The sequence below is a fragment of the Vulpes vulpes genome, chromosome 7, assembly GCF_048418805.1.
Source record: "Vulpes vulpes isolate BD-2025 chromosome 7, VulVul3, whole genome shotgun sequence".
NCBI classification, from domain to species: Eukaryota; Metazoa; Chordata; class Mammalia; order Carnivora; family Canidae; genus Vulpes; species Vulpes vulpes.
In genome coordinates, this window is record NC_132786.1 from 99,819,752 (window position 1) to 99,838,069 (window position 18,318).

At 35.9% G+C, this 18,318-nt stretch overlaps 1 protein-coding gene across 3 annotated transcripts in view; it reads left to right on the plus strand.

The window, feature by feature from the left end:
* The window catches only part of ABCB5 (ATP binding cassette subfamily B member 5), a 151,567-nt gene that overhangs the window by 123,286 nt on the left and 9,963 nt on the right, over nucleotides 1-18,318 (plus strand). For all 3 annotated transcript variants that reach the window (XM_025993346.2, XM_072764517.1, XM_072764518.1), the window contains 4 exons: nucleotides 1,721-1,821; nucleotides 2,825-2,965; nucleotides 13,628-13,784; nucleotides 16,168-16,365. In XM_025993346.2, the coding sequence (XP_025849131.2) occupies nucleotides 1,721-1,821; nucleotides 2,825-2,965; nucleotides 13,628-13,784; nucleotides 16,168-16,365 (597 nt within the window). The remainder of the gene's footprint in view (nucleotides 1-1,720; nucleotides 1,822-2,824; nucleotides 2,966-13,627; nucleotides 13,785-16,167; nucleotides 16,366-18,318) is intronic.

The window sequence follows — 18,318 nt, forward strand, 5'->3', positions numbered from 1 at the left end:
GGAGCCCTAATTAAATATATTTGTTCATCTTAATTTTTATATCCTGAGCTTTAGTTGTATATGTGTCCTTCGATTTTTCCTTTTGGGATTATTTCAATAACCCCTGATTATACATCAGTAAGTCTAATCAAACAAATAATCTGTGTCTTTCTCATTGGCTTTTAATGTATTTACTAAACACCAAAAGTTAGAATAGGGACCAATAAAATATATTCATTCTTCTTCTGTTGCACATATAAATTTGAACAAATCGTCAAATGTTTCATTTTTCAGACTTAAAATAGCCATATTAGTTTTTTTATTTTTTACAGAAGACTATTTTCTAGAATTCTATGTTGATATTAGTCTTTTCTCCATTGTGAAAAATGATCACAAAGATTTTTTTGGCTCATTTTTTTCCTCAAGGTTTCAGCATTTTTACCCATTTTTCTTGCATACTACAGCATATGTTACAAATGGAGGGTTCTTTGAGCTTACTTTGAAATTAATGAGAATTTAGAACAACTCAAAGTCAAAATTGAGAGCAGAATCCAGGTGTTGGCTGCCCACTATCCAGAAATCTGGTTCTCTTCTGTAACACAAGTCATTTTTTAAATAACACTAGATGTCCACCTAGGTCTTCTTCTGTCCCACATTCTACTCTGCCATTATAGAAATAGAATGTGAAAGCAGCAAGTTTCTCTTTCAAGTCAACATGTGTTCTCATGTCCAACAAGTTACTCTAAGCCAAAAGTCTCCTCTGGATCCCTTGTGATTGTTCCTTCTTTTTCAAAAATCATAGAAATATGGAAAAGCATTGGGGGGCCTTGGTGGCTCAGTTAAGTGGCTGACTCCTGATTTAAGCTCAGGTGATGATATTGAGGTGTTGGGACTGAGTCCCAAGTCAGGCTCCATACTCAGTAGGGAATCTGCATAATGATTCTTTCTCTCCCTTTCCCTTTGCCCTTCCCTCTGCTCATGTACTCTCTCTTGCTCTCTCTCTCTCTCTCATTCTGTCTCTAAAATAAATTAATTAATTTTAAAGATTTTTTTTTTGTTGTTGTTAGCAACAGAGAGACACACAGAGACATAGGCAGAGGGAGAAGCAGGCTCTCTGCAGGAGCCTGTTGTGGGACTCGATCCTGGACCCTGGGATCACGCCCTGAGTCAAAGGCAGACGCTCAACCTCTGAGCCATCCAGGCATCCCTTATTAACCATATTTAAATTAAATATCTTCTTAAGTTCACAGATATCAAAAAGAAACAGCTATAACATATAGCATTTAATAGCCATACCCATATTACTTTTCTGCAGTGTTCTGAGTTTTTTGGTTGCTATTTGCATTGCTGTGCTGAATCAAATAATTATTTATTCGATTCTGTCTACTGTTTTCTTGAATTATCTCATAATTTCTTTGCATAATTGCATATGAACATAATGCTAATGTTTGATCTCTCTGCCTATGGAACCAGTTTAACTAGAAATTCAATGAAGACTCCAAGGGAACTGAATTTAGATCAGTGGGTTGAATCTTTTCAAAAGAAATTTTCCTTAAGCCTAGTATCCTAAAATGTTATTTTCCTATCTTGTTTTTGGGAAAGAAAAAAAGAAGCTAAGAAAACTTGTCAGAAAAACTTAATACTATTCTTTATATGCCCCCAGTATAAGTGACCGGAATTCACAACCAGGGTTTAACTGTTACTAATTTTATTTCTTTATTTTATTGTCCTATTTTATAAGATAGCAACTGAAGCTGTGGAAAACATTCAGACTATAGTGTCATTAACAAGAGAAAAAGCCTTTGAACAAACATATGAGGAAACACTTCAGGCGCAGCACAGGTGATTGTAAATTCATACTGACTTCATTAACTAACTATAGTTGTCCCTGTAAAAGCAGTTTTCTTGGAGACTCCAGTGGTTTGACAGACGATTTGTTTGCTCTGGAATCTTTCCTAATAATGGCACATCATAATTTCTCATATGACTTCACCAAGAGGAGACTAGAAAAGGAACTAAGAGCAAGCACATGTAGAATATTTTAGTCCTTTCACATTGCTATGAATTACTATGAACTATGCACATTCTCATTATTTTCCTGAAACAAAATTGAGGAAGTAACATATTTAAGAAAGAAAGTAAGTATATATATAACAAATGCTGGGCAGCCCGGGTGGCTCAGCGGTGTTTAGTAAGTACCTCCCTTCAGCTCAGGGCAGGATCCTGGAGACCTGGGATCAAGTCCCACGTCGGGCTCCCTGCATGGATCCTGCTTCTCCCTCCGCCTGTGTCTCTGCCTCTCTCTGTGTGTCTCTCATAAATAAAATCTTAAAAAAAAAAATATATATATATATATATATATATCACTCCTCTTAATTTTAAACTAGTCCTCATCACATTTACTTAGTGATACTATCTGTATTTATCAGAGAGATAGCTTTGTACTCTTTTACATTCATGCTTGTGGTTGGTACCACCTTTTAATTTCCACTATTTATTATGTTAGTGAAAGGTTACAATAGAAAATATTTCTAAATACCTCAAAACCAAATCTCTTCAACTCTTTGATAAGCCGTTCATTCACAGACTTTGTCCATTCATTTGAAAGCAGAGGCAACTTCGTTACACTGAACTACAGAGTATATAACTATAGAGAAAATAATTATATTGCCTATTTTCTCTATAATAATTCTCATTTTAAAAAATTCACTTTCATTCTTAGAAAAACGTATATCCCTTAAATGATTCCATGTCTAGTCTTCTGTATTCATTACTCTACATTTATTAAAATCAACTTGCTATACTAAATAACGTCCCATTACTTAGTAAATTTTGTGCATTTCAGAAATACTTTGAAGAAAGCACAGATCTTTGGAAGTTGCTATGCATTCAGCCATGCTTTTCTATATTTTGCCTATGCAATGGGGTTTCGATTTGGAGCCTATTTAATTCAAGCTGGACGAGTAACCCCAGAGGGCATATTCGTGTAAGTTGCACAAATATTTAAATCCTGTAAATGAGTTAAGTACTTAAATTAACCAGAAAGATGCCTACTTTATGCTTCATCTATCATTTTTTTTTCTTTTTTTTTTCATCTATCATTTAAATCACATATATGGAAAATACATGTTGGGAAAATTTTTAAATATTTTGTTATTTAATATCTCTTAGTGCAGTCTTACCTAGTAAACTGATACTAATATAGTATTAGGTAGTCTGAGTTAAACTTGCAAATGAATTTCTCCCTACTTCAGTTTACTAGAATGTAGGAATGTAGGAATAAAATATGCCTTCTTGTCATCCATTCCTTCAAGAATTTGTAAGACTTCAAGGAACTCTCAGGGTAGAGATGGCATTATCAACTAAGACTGTACATTAGTGAGGTTGAGTTCTTTACTAAGCAAAGAAAAGTCACATTTGAAATTGATCATGGCATCCCAATGAGGCTGCCTCTTCCCAAGTCACTTGTTTGAGCTTCCATTTTGGAATTTTGTTCACATAGTTACAAGTTGCTTTACTTTCTAGGAACACCTAACTTCAACTTCTGAAATTAGAAAAATTGATTCTGAGTGTTAATTCTGAACTTCCTAAGTCTCCCTAAAATGACAGAACGTTGCTAATCTGTATCATAAATGTCACTGCTAAATATTTAGAGCTAGAGAAATCTGCACAATATTTGACTCCAAAAATAATGTTATGTTTTTTTACAAGCCCACCAAAACATATACATGAAAGCAAGGATCAGCCTCTTCAGAATACTGACTTGGGAGATTACACCTGTTCCAAATATGCTGCCATTTGGCAAAATATGTTGGGAACTGCCCTTTGGGGTTTGCCTCCCAAGACTCAGGCACATTTTTTTAAATTCCTCCATGATGGTACATATTTATATTTTGAGGATATATTCAATTTGAGGAAATGAGAAATAGTCATTTGAAGCCAGGGCAGCTGGGTGGCTCAGTCAGTTGAGCATCTGCTTTTGGTGCAGCTCGTGATCCTGGAATTCTGGGAAATAGCCCCACATTGGGCTCCCTGCTCGGTAGGGAGTCTGTTCTCTCTCCCTTTGCCCTCTCCCCCACTTGTCCTCTCTCTCTCCCAGATAAATATAAATAAATATAATCTTGTTTTTTAAAAAAGTCATTTGAAGCCAAATAATTTTAGAATAACTTGCAATATTTCTTTGTTTCTATTCATGTGATTATGCATTTATTTATTTATCAAATATTAACTGAGTCCCTAGGAATTTTTTTTGCTAGGCACTCAGAAGTAAATAGTCTACAGTTCACCAACCCAGTATTCCTGAATCTTACCTGACTATAAGTCAGTCCCCTTAGCAGTTTTCTGGAAGCAGATTTCCAGAAATAAAATGGAATATCTGTATTCAAAATCACAACAGAAATTGTAAGCTCATTGTTCTGGGTTCTCCTACAGCTTAAAATAGTGTGCAATATTGCCTGTATGAACACATAAACCACAATATGACATTTAGTGGTGGGCCTCATTCTGATTACACAGACTAATTTACTTAGATTAACAAGAAACCAAATATAGAATCATTTATAGTAATTTATTCAGCTCATCAGCCTGCACTAAATTAGCAAGTTTTTCCCTTGGTCTTATGTGATACAAGCAATCACAAGCTTTAAAGTTGGTTGTATTCCAAAAGTTTGTTTGCAAGCCAAATGTTTGACTCAGAACATATTTTCCTCATTTTGCTCTGAACTTTCTGCAGCCATCTTTAAATCCCTAGGGTCTCAGTTCTTCAGGGTTATTGGTCTTTAGTATTAGTAGAAGGCAAGCCAATTAAATATATTCATATTAATGTAGGATGTCTGATGATTTTATCAATTCTCACAAAATAATTCTCATATTTAAAAACCATTGTAGGGACACCTGGGTGGCTCAGTCGGTTAAGTATCTGACTTGGTTTCAGCTCGGGTCCTGATCTCATGCCTTGTGAGATGGAGCCCTGTGTGGCATGGGGCTCCACACCCAGTGGGAGTCTGCTTGGATATTTTCTCCCTCTGCCCCTTACTCCACTCAGATACTCACTCTCTCTTATATAACTAAATAAATCTTTAAAAAAATAATTAAAAAATAAATACATTTTAAAAAGTTATAAACCAAATTAATTTCTAATGGGTTTACCTGAAAGTGGCATAACAAAGCAGTCAATAGGGAACTACCCTGGGGTACCTAAGTGACTCAGCCGTTAAGCATCCGACTCTTGATTTTAGCTCAGGTTATTCAGGGTCTTGAGATCAAGCCCTGTGTCAGGCTCCAAGCTAAGCACGGAGTCTGCTTAAAATAATCCCTCTGCCCCTCCCTGCTCATGCTCTCGCTCTATCAAAAAGAGATAGAGAGAGAGAGAACCACCTCATCTTTCCATCACCAAACTCACCAGGACACCACATGGTCTACCATGCCTGCCATCTCTGTGGAAGAAATAATTGCCTATTTACGATGAGTTCCAGCAATTTCCAGCAATCATCTCTTCACACTAGTTTTCCTGTCACTATCTTTTTGCTTTATAATCATCTGTCCTAAGAAAGAAATCTGTCTCATGTCCCTGAGTCTCCTTCTACCTACTTTCAGTGGCTCTTCGCTCTCCTTTGCAGCAAAGCAAATTCCAGAGTGCCTCTTTTTGTTCTCTGGACCTTCTGATCTCCACAATCTCTCCTAAATTCATTCCAGTTAAGTCTTGGTTCCTATAATGCCACTTCTTAACAAAGTTTTCACTGTCCCCCATTTCACCCACCCAGAGAGTCATCCACTGCTCATTCTCCCATTTACCTAATCTAACCTCTCAGCAGCATTTGACTTCCTGAAACATTTTCTTCTCTAGATTTTTCTTCTTTGTCATTGGCTCCTCTGTTTCCTTGACTGGCTCCTATTTTTCTGCCAGACCTCCACATGTTGGAGTGCTTTAGAGTGCTCAGCACATTGTCATCTACACATTGTCATTACTGATGTCATCCAATCTGATAGTTTTAAATATCATCTGCGTCCTGATAATCCTCTTCTGTGTATTTCCAACTCTGACATGTCTATCGAGCTGTCTGCTAGGCATCTCACTTGGATATCTAATAATATCTTAATATGTCCAAAACAGAACTCAAGGGTTTTTTCTTCCCAAAGGTTCTTTCTCTTCCCCAACATTTCCCTATCTTAGTAAATAGTACCACCATCCATTCATTTGCTCATCCCAAAAGTTGGGCTTTTCTTGCTTTCACCTACCACTTACGGCAAGTCCTGAGAGCTCTAACTCCAAAATACTTCTCACCGTCTCCACCCAAGTTACCCTTACCCTTACCTCCTTGCCTATCTTTTTTTTCCCCTTAAGATTTTATTTATTTATTTATTTATTTATTTATTTATTTATTTATTCATGAGAGATACACAGAGAGAGAGAGAGAGGCAGAGACATAGGCAGAAGGAGAAGCAGGCTTCCCACGGGAGCCCAATGTGGGTTTACCAGCAGAGGGCAGGATGGTAAGAATTCGGGCAGAGTTTGGAAAAGCCAAGTGTAAAGGCACAGACATGGGGGCTTCAATGACAGAAATGGCAAGTGTGGGGCTAACAAGCAGTTTACAAAAATGAGTGGTGAGTGAAGGTAGACAAGAAGGCGGAGGCCCAATCTGTAGGACTTTCAGGTTAAAGTAGGGAATTTGGCTTTACTTAAATTTCAATGGGAAGTCATTACAATATTTCAATAAATTAATGGAATCAAATTTGTGTTTTAAAAGGTAAGCCTACCTACTATGTGGAGAATGGATTATAGGGAAGCAAGAATAAACACAGGGACATCAGTGAGCAGATTGTTTTGGTGGGCCAGTTAAGATAGGCAAGGAGGAAAAAAAAAGGGGAGGATCCCAGGTGGCTCAGTGGTTGAGCATCTATCTTTGGTTCAGGTCATGACCTGGGGCTCCTGGGATAGAGTCCCACATCAAGCTCCCCATAGGGAGCCTGCTTCTCCCTCTGCCTGTGTCTCTGCCTCTCTCGTGAATAAATAAGTAAAATCGTAAAAAAAAAAAACTAAGCAAAGAATTTTCTTAGTTAAAGAATGATGCAGCCTAAAAATCATGCTAATTACAATCATGCCTATAATTGACATCATTCTATTTCATACAATAGTCACTATAACAGCAAAACTGGATTGAGTCCTTACTCAGTATTAGAGATTTGTAATGTATTATCTACTTAATACTCTCAACGACTATGTGCAACATGATTCCCTGTTTACGGATGGGGAAAATTAAGACTCAAAACTCAGGGCGCCTGGATTACTCGGAAGAGCCTGCGACTCTCGGTCTCAGGATTGTGAGTTTAAGCCCCATGTTGGGTATAGAGATTACTTAAATAAAAATTTAAAACAAGGGATGCCTGGGTGGCTCACTTGGTTGAGTGTCTGCCTTTGGCTCAGGGCATGATCCCTGGGTCCAGAATTGAGTCCCACATCAGTCTCCTTGCATGGCGCCTGCTTCCTATAGCTAGGTCTCTGCCTCTCTCTCTCTCTCTCTCTTTCTATGTCTCGAATGAATGAATGAATGAATAAATAAATAAATAAATAAATAAATGAAATCTTTTTATAAATAAAAAATTTAAAAACAAAGCAAAAAAACTCAAGACTCAAGTTACCTAACTTGCCCACAGTCCACAATTCAAGATGCCAGAGGCTTTAACAGACTTTTTTATTATTATTGTCATTATGGTTATTATTGTTACTAGTTCTGTAGAAAGTGTTTATAGAATCTTCTGTAAAATTATTTTTCTAATTCTTTCTTAAGAATTTCCATAAACAGAACAAGTAACTTGCTTAATGTTATTTTATGACCCTAAAATATAGGGGAATTGAAAGGCCCCAATACAAAACTCCTCCTACTACTAACCTATGACATTTCCTGAATCTCTTTTCATTAAATTCATTAAAAAAGGGTCATTTCTGAAGACATAAGCATTTTTAGCTGTCAGAACATATGTAGGACTATTAATATAAGGGCAGTGGTTAATGAACAGTATCACATGGGTATTTCCTAGTACCCTGAAAAAAGGAAGAAATAGGAAGCTGTCAGCTAGAGTCACTGGCATCATTTTTTATTTGAGTTTCAATCAACCAGACTACAGACAAATTAGGGATACCCATACTTTTATAGTATGGACAAAGGAGAGTCTTTGGGAAATAGGAATACAGGGCTGTGCAAAATGTGAATACGCGGGATTTGTTGCCAACACGACAGTCTCCAGCCTTCTTAGAGACCCACTGTAGCCCCCAGTTACCATTACTGTGTTACAGTTGTCCCTTAGACACTCTAAATTATACCTGGCCTTGTAGACACTGTGCCTTCCAGAATCCAGGGTGACAGACGGCTTTCTATCTAATCAACTAATTGAATGGAAGAAGTTTACAAAGAAAACTTCCTCTTATTAGAACCCTCCTCAGGTAGAAAGAACTTTGTGCTATTCTCTCATCAGTGATTTCCCAACTTAACAATCAAGGAGCTGGTTAAAAGTGCAGATACCCAGGTCTCACCTCACATATTTAGCCCAGAGATTTGTAGATTTGAGATAGGGCCAGGAATCTACATTTTAGCAAACATCTAGATTATTCTGAGGCACAGACTCTGAGGATCACACTTTGGGAACTATAAACATAGGGACTAAATGTCAGGCAGCTCTCCATACCTGCTTAAAACCTTAGAGTTTTCTTTTGGCCCCTACCAGAAACTTTCCTAGAATTATATAAAAATTGGTGAAACCATATTTTAATTTGTTTAAAAAATATTTTATTCAGTCAAATAAATGTGAACATATTTTCATGATTTATAGCCACAGGAATGGGCAAGCTGTCTTTGTCAGAAATGACAATGTGCCTTGGGAAAGGAAAATGCACAATTTTAACAGCAGAATCCTTTGATGTGCTCATAATATTAGTTTATCAGCAAGGCTACTATCAGCCTTAGCTTTTTCCTTTTTTAAAAACACATATATTTCTAATGGTAATAACTGTCTTCATCCTTCTCTGTTACTATAGGAGTTTCTCTGAGATAAGCATTTTAAAAAGGTGATAACATTTTCATTCTGCTGGCTTGCAGCACTGAATAGGCATTTAGAAAATCTCTTGTTTAGGTTTTCACACACCTATGTGTAGTAAAACTCTCCCCCTCTGCCTCTGTTAGCCCTGACAACACTTTTGATGTATACTATAAATGTACAGATTTTGAAAAATGCAAAATAAGTTTACTTTCTCCTGTATGATTTTCCATTAGCACTTTTAGGTTAGATTCTAGCTGACTTGCCTTTTGCAATATAGCTCAGAAACCATTAGTGGGGATCCCTGGGTGGCGCAGTGGTTTGGCGCCTGCCTTTGGCCCAGGGCGCGATCCTGGAGACCCGGGATCAAATCCCACGTCGGGCTCCCGGTGCATGGAACCTGCTTCTCCCTCTGCCCGTGTCTCTGCCATTCTCTCTCTCTCTCTCTCTCTCTCTCTCTCTGTGACTATCATAAATAAATTTTAAAAATAAATTAAAAAAAAAAAGAAATCACTAGTGTCCAAGTAGAGGTTTCTGTAACTTTCCATACCTCCACTTCAAAACTTCCCTCTGTCTCTGCCTCTTCTTTGCTATACGTATTAGCAGGAAACAGGTACAGCAACCTACAGTTCAGTAATAATAAAAGCCACAATTTTGAAAACTTGCTGAAAAGCAGAATCAGGCATTTTATGTGTTGTGGCCTTGTCCTCCAATAATCCAAATAAAGTTCTTGACAAGAAATCCTTTGGAATTTGAATATTAAATGTGATTATCGAAATAAATAAATAAATAAATGCGATTATCGGCCATATGGTAATCAACATAAGTAGGTTTTCAATGAATATTAATTGTTGGTTGGTGTCTTCAAATAGTAAGGGATAGGAGACAAGCTAGGCCTCCACCACCATCTTTGCTGTGGAAGGCCAAGCAGCCATGGAAGAACTGTGTGTGCCATTATTATAATTGGAAAAATAGCCTTAATTAGCCAAAACAAGGAAAACAGGAAAGTTTTCTTTCACTGTTCACTGCCATGGCAGCCGCCCAACTTGTGCCCAGCTCCTCCTCAGGGATTATCCAGAAGAGAAGACAAGATAAGGAGAGTAGATAAGAGTGATCAACCACTGAAGGGATCTAAAGGAGACAAATCAAAGCAGATTTGATTATCTAGGGCCCTCTGAAGATTCTAAAATGGAAAACAAGTAGTAACAAGCCCCAACATGCAGGGAAAGACAGTTCAGGCCAGCGTTCCCTTGGAAGGAACAGCATAGTATAGTGAACAAGATTCAGGTCCCAGCCCTACAGGTTTATAACTGTGTAATCATGGACAGACTGCTTAATTTCTCAGAGCTAGAGTCTCTTCATTTGTTAAAAGGGTTGAGAGTTCCTGTCCTATTTATCTCTTAGGTGATCTAATGGTATCATGTATATGAAAACATTCTCTAAAACCCAAACTACCAAATAAATATGTTGTGTATTTTCTCTCTTCCATGTATTGAGGAAGGGACTTAAGTGGGGAAGGAAAGAATCTTTGGAGTATTATATGAATGTTAGGGGCAAAGAGTATGAGTATGGATATAATTATAATGACCACCTCTGTAAGAAAAAATATTCTGCTTTCCAGTCAAAAAGAAGAAACTTTCTGAGTACAGGCATCAGAAGTTGTGATTTGACCTGGTGTCCTAATGTGTCTCTACAGAAATGTGAGAGCTTATGTGTCAACAAAAAGTGTCTCATTAACTTTCAGTTCTATGAGAGTAATAACAATAACTTAAACATTTGTTGAGCAGTGTACTAAGACTTTATATTATTATATTTTTTTAAAGATTTTATTTATTTATTCATGAGAGACACACAGAGAGAGAGAGACAGGCAGAGGGAGAAGCAGGCTCCATGCAGGGAGCCTGATGTGGGACTCGATCCCAGGTCTCCAGGATCGGGCCCTGGGCTGAAAGCAGTGCTAAACTGCTGAACCACCCGGGCTGCCCCAGCATTTTATATTATTAATGTATTTAATTCTCACAACAGTGCTGTAAGATGAAGATAGTCCTGTTATCTCTTGTTTGCCAATAAGGAAACAGAAGCACAGAGAACATGTCCAAGGTCACACAGCTAGTAAATAAATAGTGGAGTTTGGATGTAGTCCTGGTGATCTGGCTTTAGAGCCCAGACTCTGAAACCCCACCACATAGTATACTTACTCTTAGAGCAAGTCACCAAAGGTACACAAACTGGGTATGGAGGCAAGATTGTCATCATATCCTCACTACAATGATTCTTTCAAGCATGTCCAAGCGATGAGGAAATCCCCTTGCCCATCATTACTGCTGAAATCAAACTGGAATTTTACAAAGATTAAGGGGAGACAAATAGATTTGAACCAATAACTATGCAGGGTATTCCTATTTGGATAAATTGTGTTAAAATTAGGATTATTCATTCCTGTACTTTTTTGCATTATTTCTAAACAAAGAATCTTTGTAACTCAGGGTCATGGGATCAAGGTCTGAGATTGGGTTCCACGCTGAGCACAGAGTCAGCTTGAGATTCCTCTCTCCTCCCTCTGTTCCTCCCCCTGCGTGTTCTCTCTCTCTCTCTCTCTCTCTCTCTCTCTCTCTGAAATAAATAAAAACTTACAAGGAAAAAAAAAAAAGAGGGACCTAACAAAGACATTGCCCTCTGTATATTTATCCTTAATGCTTAAATTGACTTTTGTGGTGGAAATTTTAGGACAGATAGATATTTTGCATGTCTGAAATTAGAGGCAAAAGGTATTTTCTCTCTTGTTCTGAGAAGCCTCAATCCCTGTGGGACTAGAATCCAATCCCATCTCACCTGCTTCCTCTGGATCAGACTGAGGCTTAAGTCTGATTCAATCATATTTTTTCCTTGAATTAAAAAAAAAAAGACCAAAAACTTTTGATATGTTACCTAAACTCCGTAATCACTTCTGATATATATAACTGAATATTAAGTATTTTGAGTGGTGTTTTGAGGTTTAAACAATTTCCATAAATATGAGTACTAAAAATGCCTTGGCATAAAGAACTAATGGCTACTATAAGCATCAGACATCCAAGTAAACTAGTTTTTATATTTTATACTGTGCTTGACCTTTGAAAAGACAACAAGACTCAGGATCTGAGGTTTAGGTCACTGAGGAGATTGCATCGACATCCACCCATTGGTAGGTTACATCTCCAAAGAATTCACAAGGAGACCAGAACATGTTTATCTTGCTGTGATCCAGCACTGCAAACAAGCAACTGGGTTCTGTGATGTCCTTTTACTCACCAGTGAGGAGAGAGGGGATAGCGGATGAGCAAAATAGGTGAAGGGGACTATGAGATACAAACTTCAAGTTGTAAAAGAAATCAGCCACTGGGATATAAAGTACAACATACAGAATATAGTCATAATATTAAAATAACTTTATATGGGGACAGATGTAACTAGACTTAAAATGGTTATTATTTTATAATGTATTAAAAAATGTTGAATCACTATGCTGCACCCCTAAAACTAATGTAATACTGCAGGTCAACTATACTTCAATAATAAATAAATATTGCTCCTGGAACTTGTCCATTCTTAGCTGACTTATACTTTTAGTTCTGCTGGGTGGATACATTTGTTATTCTATTAAAATATTTCCATGGCTAAAATGAAAATGAGAGAAAAATATTTGCCCATGGCCACATGATATGCCACATATCTGTGAATATTCTGTATACTTCCAGACATCATTTTCATACTTGCTATTTTATAATTGAAACATGTTTTGAAACTGAGATTATAATTTGTAGAGCAAACCTAAAAGATCAAAGCTCTTCTTCCAGGCTTGCTAAGGCATATTTTAGTCAGATTTTGTTTCGAGGACCTTAACAAAGTACAATCTCTGTGCTTTGCTCTCTTTAAATCATGTAGCACTTCAGGCAGATAGCCAATCATCTGGTATCAACTGTCTGTTCTAACTACATTATATGCAAAAAAAAGGGGAAAAAAACCCATTCACATCTCCTGTGTAAATTCAGATCTCACTCCTGGAGACTCATTCTTCCCATTGTCAGTTGAGTTCTCTGTCAAATCTCCAAGCAAGTGAGCCTTATATCAAGATGGCTAAGAAGTTTTATATTCACTAGTTAGAGCCTTTGATCTTTGTCTCTAATTGGAAGAGAAATGTTTAAGATTACCTGAGCTCCAAAGGTTATTTTGGTGTACGGCGCTAGGGATGATCACTGTGTGGTGGAAATTTACAAAAGAGCTATCACTGGGGCTCCTGGGTGGCTTAGTCAGTGTCTGACTCTTAATTTGGGCTCAGGTCATGATCTCAGGGTCATAGGATCAAGCCCCATGTCAGACTCTGCACTCACCAGGGAATCTGCTTGAAATTTCTCTCCCACTGCCCCTCTCCCTGCTCACACTCACACTCACACTCTATTTCTCTTTCTAAAATAAAGTAAAACCGAACAAAAGAGATATAATTATTGGGGCTTCAACATTACTGGTGGCATCTGGACCAAAAGGCTATTTATTTTCCTGTGCCTGCCTTTTCCTTTATGTTTTTAGAGTTCTGTTGTTTGAAATGAACCTAAGATTCAAATATTTTATCTTTTGGTAGAATTTTTACCGCAATTGCATATGGAGCTATGGCCATTGGAGAAACACTTGTTTTGGCACCTGAATATTCAAGAGCCAAATCTGGGGCTGCACATCTGTTTGCTTTGCTGGAAAAGAAACCAACTATAGACAGCTACAGTCAAGAAGGGAAAAAAACAGTAAGCATAACTATGATTTTAAATGTCCACATTATTAATTATACATGTGCATGTTCTCTATATAGAGACTTAAATGAAGGCATTACTTGATAACTTTGCAAAACATAGTGCTATAAAGAATTAAAAACTTCTATAAAATAACTGTTATGGCTACAAAGGGAGAAGAGGGTCTTGCCTTAAGCAAATTTTCACCTCTGCAACTAAAACATATACATATTTTATATTTAAAAATATACTTCAAGTTTATTTGCCTGATGCCTTGAAAATGTTCTTGAACAAAGAATTGATTTATATATTTAATTTTATTTAGACAGCCAAAACTTTATTTAGTCTTAAAGGAAGATTTGCATTAGAGTTAATTCATTTTTTTCTCTGATAATATATATAAAGTGAATAATGCTTGCTGTTGCATACAGCATATTTTATGGAAAATATATCTGCAATCATTAGAGGGAAAAAAAGAAACTATATTTATTAAGTTCACACAGACACACATACTTAGCCAAAACTCTAAAAGACCATGAATATTAAAAGAGAAATAATAGTAAGATTGTATAATTTTCAAAACAAGCCTTTTAATAGTATCTTATACATTAAATATATATTCAAGTTTAAGACTTTCTAGACAGTTTAAATGTAAAAGTAAGAATAGCCAATAGGTATATACTTAAAAGAAATTTTTCAGTTAAAATTATTTCCCTGCTGATTTTAATAGTAGATTTATGATAGCTTAAAATAGTACATTATCTCTAAAGCTACATAATTATTAAAAGGAAGGCCAGTCATTAGTTACAGAAATAAAAATATCTTGAAATCCTCAGAATACTCAAAGATGCATCATAGTCAAAAATAAGATTTTGTACTTGTCTTTTAGAAAGTAAAGGATGTAGAAAACTTTTTTTAAAAAATCTTAGGATTAAAAAAAATCTTAGGATTTAGATGTGTAATAACGTTGCTACTCATTTCTTTCAGAACAGAACAGTAGATGGATTGAGTATCTCTTATAAATGTCTTCATAGAATTACATGGCATGGAATATGGAAATGTTTCTTATAAAGACTAAAATTAATTTGTCTTCATAGAATTACATTACATGGCATGGAATATGGAAATGTTTCTTATAAAGACTAAAATTAATTTATTTAATCATTTTATTTAACATACTAATACTTCTAAATGTCACTCCCTGTGCTTTTAAAAATCAAGATCTAGTAAAACAAAACTGGCAAATGTTGATCATTATTGAAGCTGGGAGATAATACATTACATTTTTCTCTCTACTTTTGTAGATGCTTGAAATTTTCCATAATAAAATGTCTAAAATAGTAAAAATAGTTTTTAAAATGTATTAAAATCTAGAAGTATAAAATCTCTCTATGCCTTTCCCAAGGGCACAAGGTGTACTCAAAAATAATGCACTCCTCATTATTCTGTAGTTTCCAGATTTATTTTGTTAAACATTTCTGCATAAATAATATTCATTTCAAGGAAAAGCAGAAAGCACTGAAAAAGCTAAATGTAAGCAACTATGGCACTTAACATGTTGGCATATATTTTTAACATTTCTTTCTTTTGACAACAGAGTATCATTATCAAACATTTTTTGATGCTCTCACTCTTGTCCCCTACTTCTACCTTCTGCCTGTGTGCTTGGTTCAGAATATGCTGAGCATGACTATTGAAACTGCCTATTTAAAATACAACTGAATGAGAGCAAACAAACATGAAGTTCAAAAGAACCCAAAATCTTAGAACCATATATATAAAGGGAAAGTTAATCATTCAGTGATAGTTCTGGAAATCCTTTATAAACATCCCTGTTATAGATAAGTATTGATTTATGAATTATCAAAAGAGATTGAAAAATAGAAAAATAAACTTTTAGACGTCACTGCCAAATAATGATCAACTGAAAACAAAGATAAGCCCAAATTCAAAGTGTAATGTATATTAACTGTAAAACCTGGCCCAACTTACAAAAATAATAATAAACTCTACATATGGTTTGTGAGGACCCCAGGTATTCTGGATTAAGCAATAAAGGTCTGGAAAACAGAAACTAAAGGTTTAAAAATATATACAATTATTCAAAACATTTGGTCAAATAGCTAATCTGCAGATTGGACTATGTCTCAGTAGTGAAGCCCGAGGAAACCAGTGCTTCATTCATCCAGTAAGGAAGACAAGAAGTACAGATATAGAAATCTAAACAAAAGTGACAGAGATGATCATGCAGTCAGCAGCTCTATAGAGAGGAATACTGTTTAAAATAAAATGGTTGTGGAAACACGCATAATTTTCAGGAAGCATTCGGCCAATGTGCTATAATGTGCTATAATCTTTTTAAGTTATCATTCTAAACCCTGCCAACTTTCTTTCCCAGGATACATGTGAAGGGAATATAGAGTTTCGAGAGGTCTCTTTTTCCTATCCATGTCGCCAGGATGTTCTCATCCTTTGTGGCTTATCCCTCAGTATTGAGAAAGGAAAGACAGTAGCGTTTGTTGGGAGCAGTGGCTGTGGAAAAAGCACTTCTATCCGACTTCTACAGAGATTTTATGACCCTGTGAAAGGACAAGTGGTAAGACTGATTTTAAATACAGCTTATCTAAGTTTTAGTGATGCTATTCTTAACATCATTCCCTTGGGCTTAATCATCTTTACTGGTTTGAATAGGACAAACTGTGCAATAGTAAAAAAAAAAAAACCTCTCTCCTTTAACTAAGTGGACAAGCAAACCCATAACAAAAATGATGGATAGGACTCTGAGGCTAAATACAAAATACAAAGACTCAAAAATTCTTCAGTCATGATACTGGCAGTAATTTTTATCTTAAATTGAAGACAACACAAACAAATAGATACTCCATGTTCATGGATTGGAAGAACAAATACTGTTAAAATGTCTATACTACCAAAAACAATCTATGAATTTGATGCAATCTCTATCAAAATAGCAACAACATTTTTCACAAAACTATAATAAACAATCCTAAAATTTGTCTGGAACCACCAAAAGACCCTGAATAGCCAAAACAGTCTTGAAAAAGAAAAGCAAAGCTGGAGGCATCACAATTCCAGACTTTAAATTATATTACAAAGCTGTAATAATCAAAACAGTATGGTACTGGCACAAAAACAGACACATAGATCAATAGAACATAACACAGAGTCCAGAAATAAAGCCACACTTATGTGGACAACTAATCTTTGACAAAAGAGGAAAGAATATACAATAAGGAAAAGATAGTCTCTTCAATAAAGGTGCTAGGAAAACTGGACAGTTACATGCTAAAGGATGAAAGTGGACCACTCTCTGGCATCATAGATAAAACAACTGAAAATAGATTAAGTACATACATGTGAGACCGGAAACTATAACAGTCCTAGAAGAGGACACAGGCAGTAATTTCTCTGACATTGGCTATAGCAATATTTTTAGATATGTCTCCTAAGGTAAGGGAAATGAAAGCAAAAATAAACTATGGGGACTACATCAAGATAAGCTTTTGCACAGGGAAGGAAAACATCAACAAAATAAAAAGGCAACCTACTGAATGGGAGAAGATATTTGCAAATGATATATCCAATAAAGGGTTAATATCCAAAATAAATACTTTCTACAACTCAACACCAAAAAAAATTTTTTTTCAATAAAAATTCAATTTAAAAATGGGCAGAGGACCTGAAAGATACTTTTCCAAAGAATACATACAGATGGCCAACAGACACAGAGAAAATGCTCAACATCACTTATAATCATGGAAATGTAAATCAAAACCACAATGAAATATCACCTTACACCTATCAGAATGATTAGAATCAAAAAGACAAGAAATAACAAATGTTGGCAAGAATGTGGAGGAAAAGGAACCCTCATGCGCTCTTGGTAAGGATGTAAATTGATACAGGCACTGTGGAAAACAGTATGGAAGTTCTTCAAAAAACTATAAATAGAAATATCATATGATCCAATAATTCCACTACTGGACATTTACCCGAAGAAAACAAAAACACTAATTGAAAAGATATATGCACCACTATATATATTGCCCCAGTACTTAGAATACCAAGATATGGAAGCAAACTATGTGTTCATTGATAGGTAAATGGATAAGGAAGATGTGGTATATATATATGCAATGAAGTATTTACTCAGCCATTAAAAAGGATGACATCTTCCCATTTGTAACAACATGGATGGACCTAGAAGGTATTATACTAAGTGAAATAAGTCTGACTAAGAAAGACAAATACCATATGATTTCATTCTTATGTGGAATCTAAAAAACAAAACAAATGAATTAACAAGCAAAAAGCAGAATTAGACCTATAAACACAGAGGAACAAACTGATAGTAGCCAGAGGGAAAGGGGGGATGGGAAGAATGAATGAAGGGAGTGAGTAGAAGATAAAAGCTTCCAGTTATGGAATATTCGAGTAAGTCACAAGAATAAAGGGCACAGCATAGGGAATATGGCCTGTACTATTGTAATAGCCATGAAATGTGAGAGATGGTAGCTACATAGTGGTG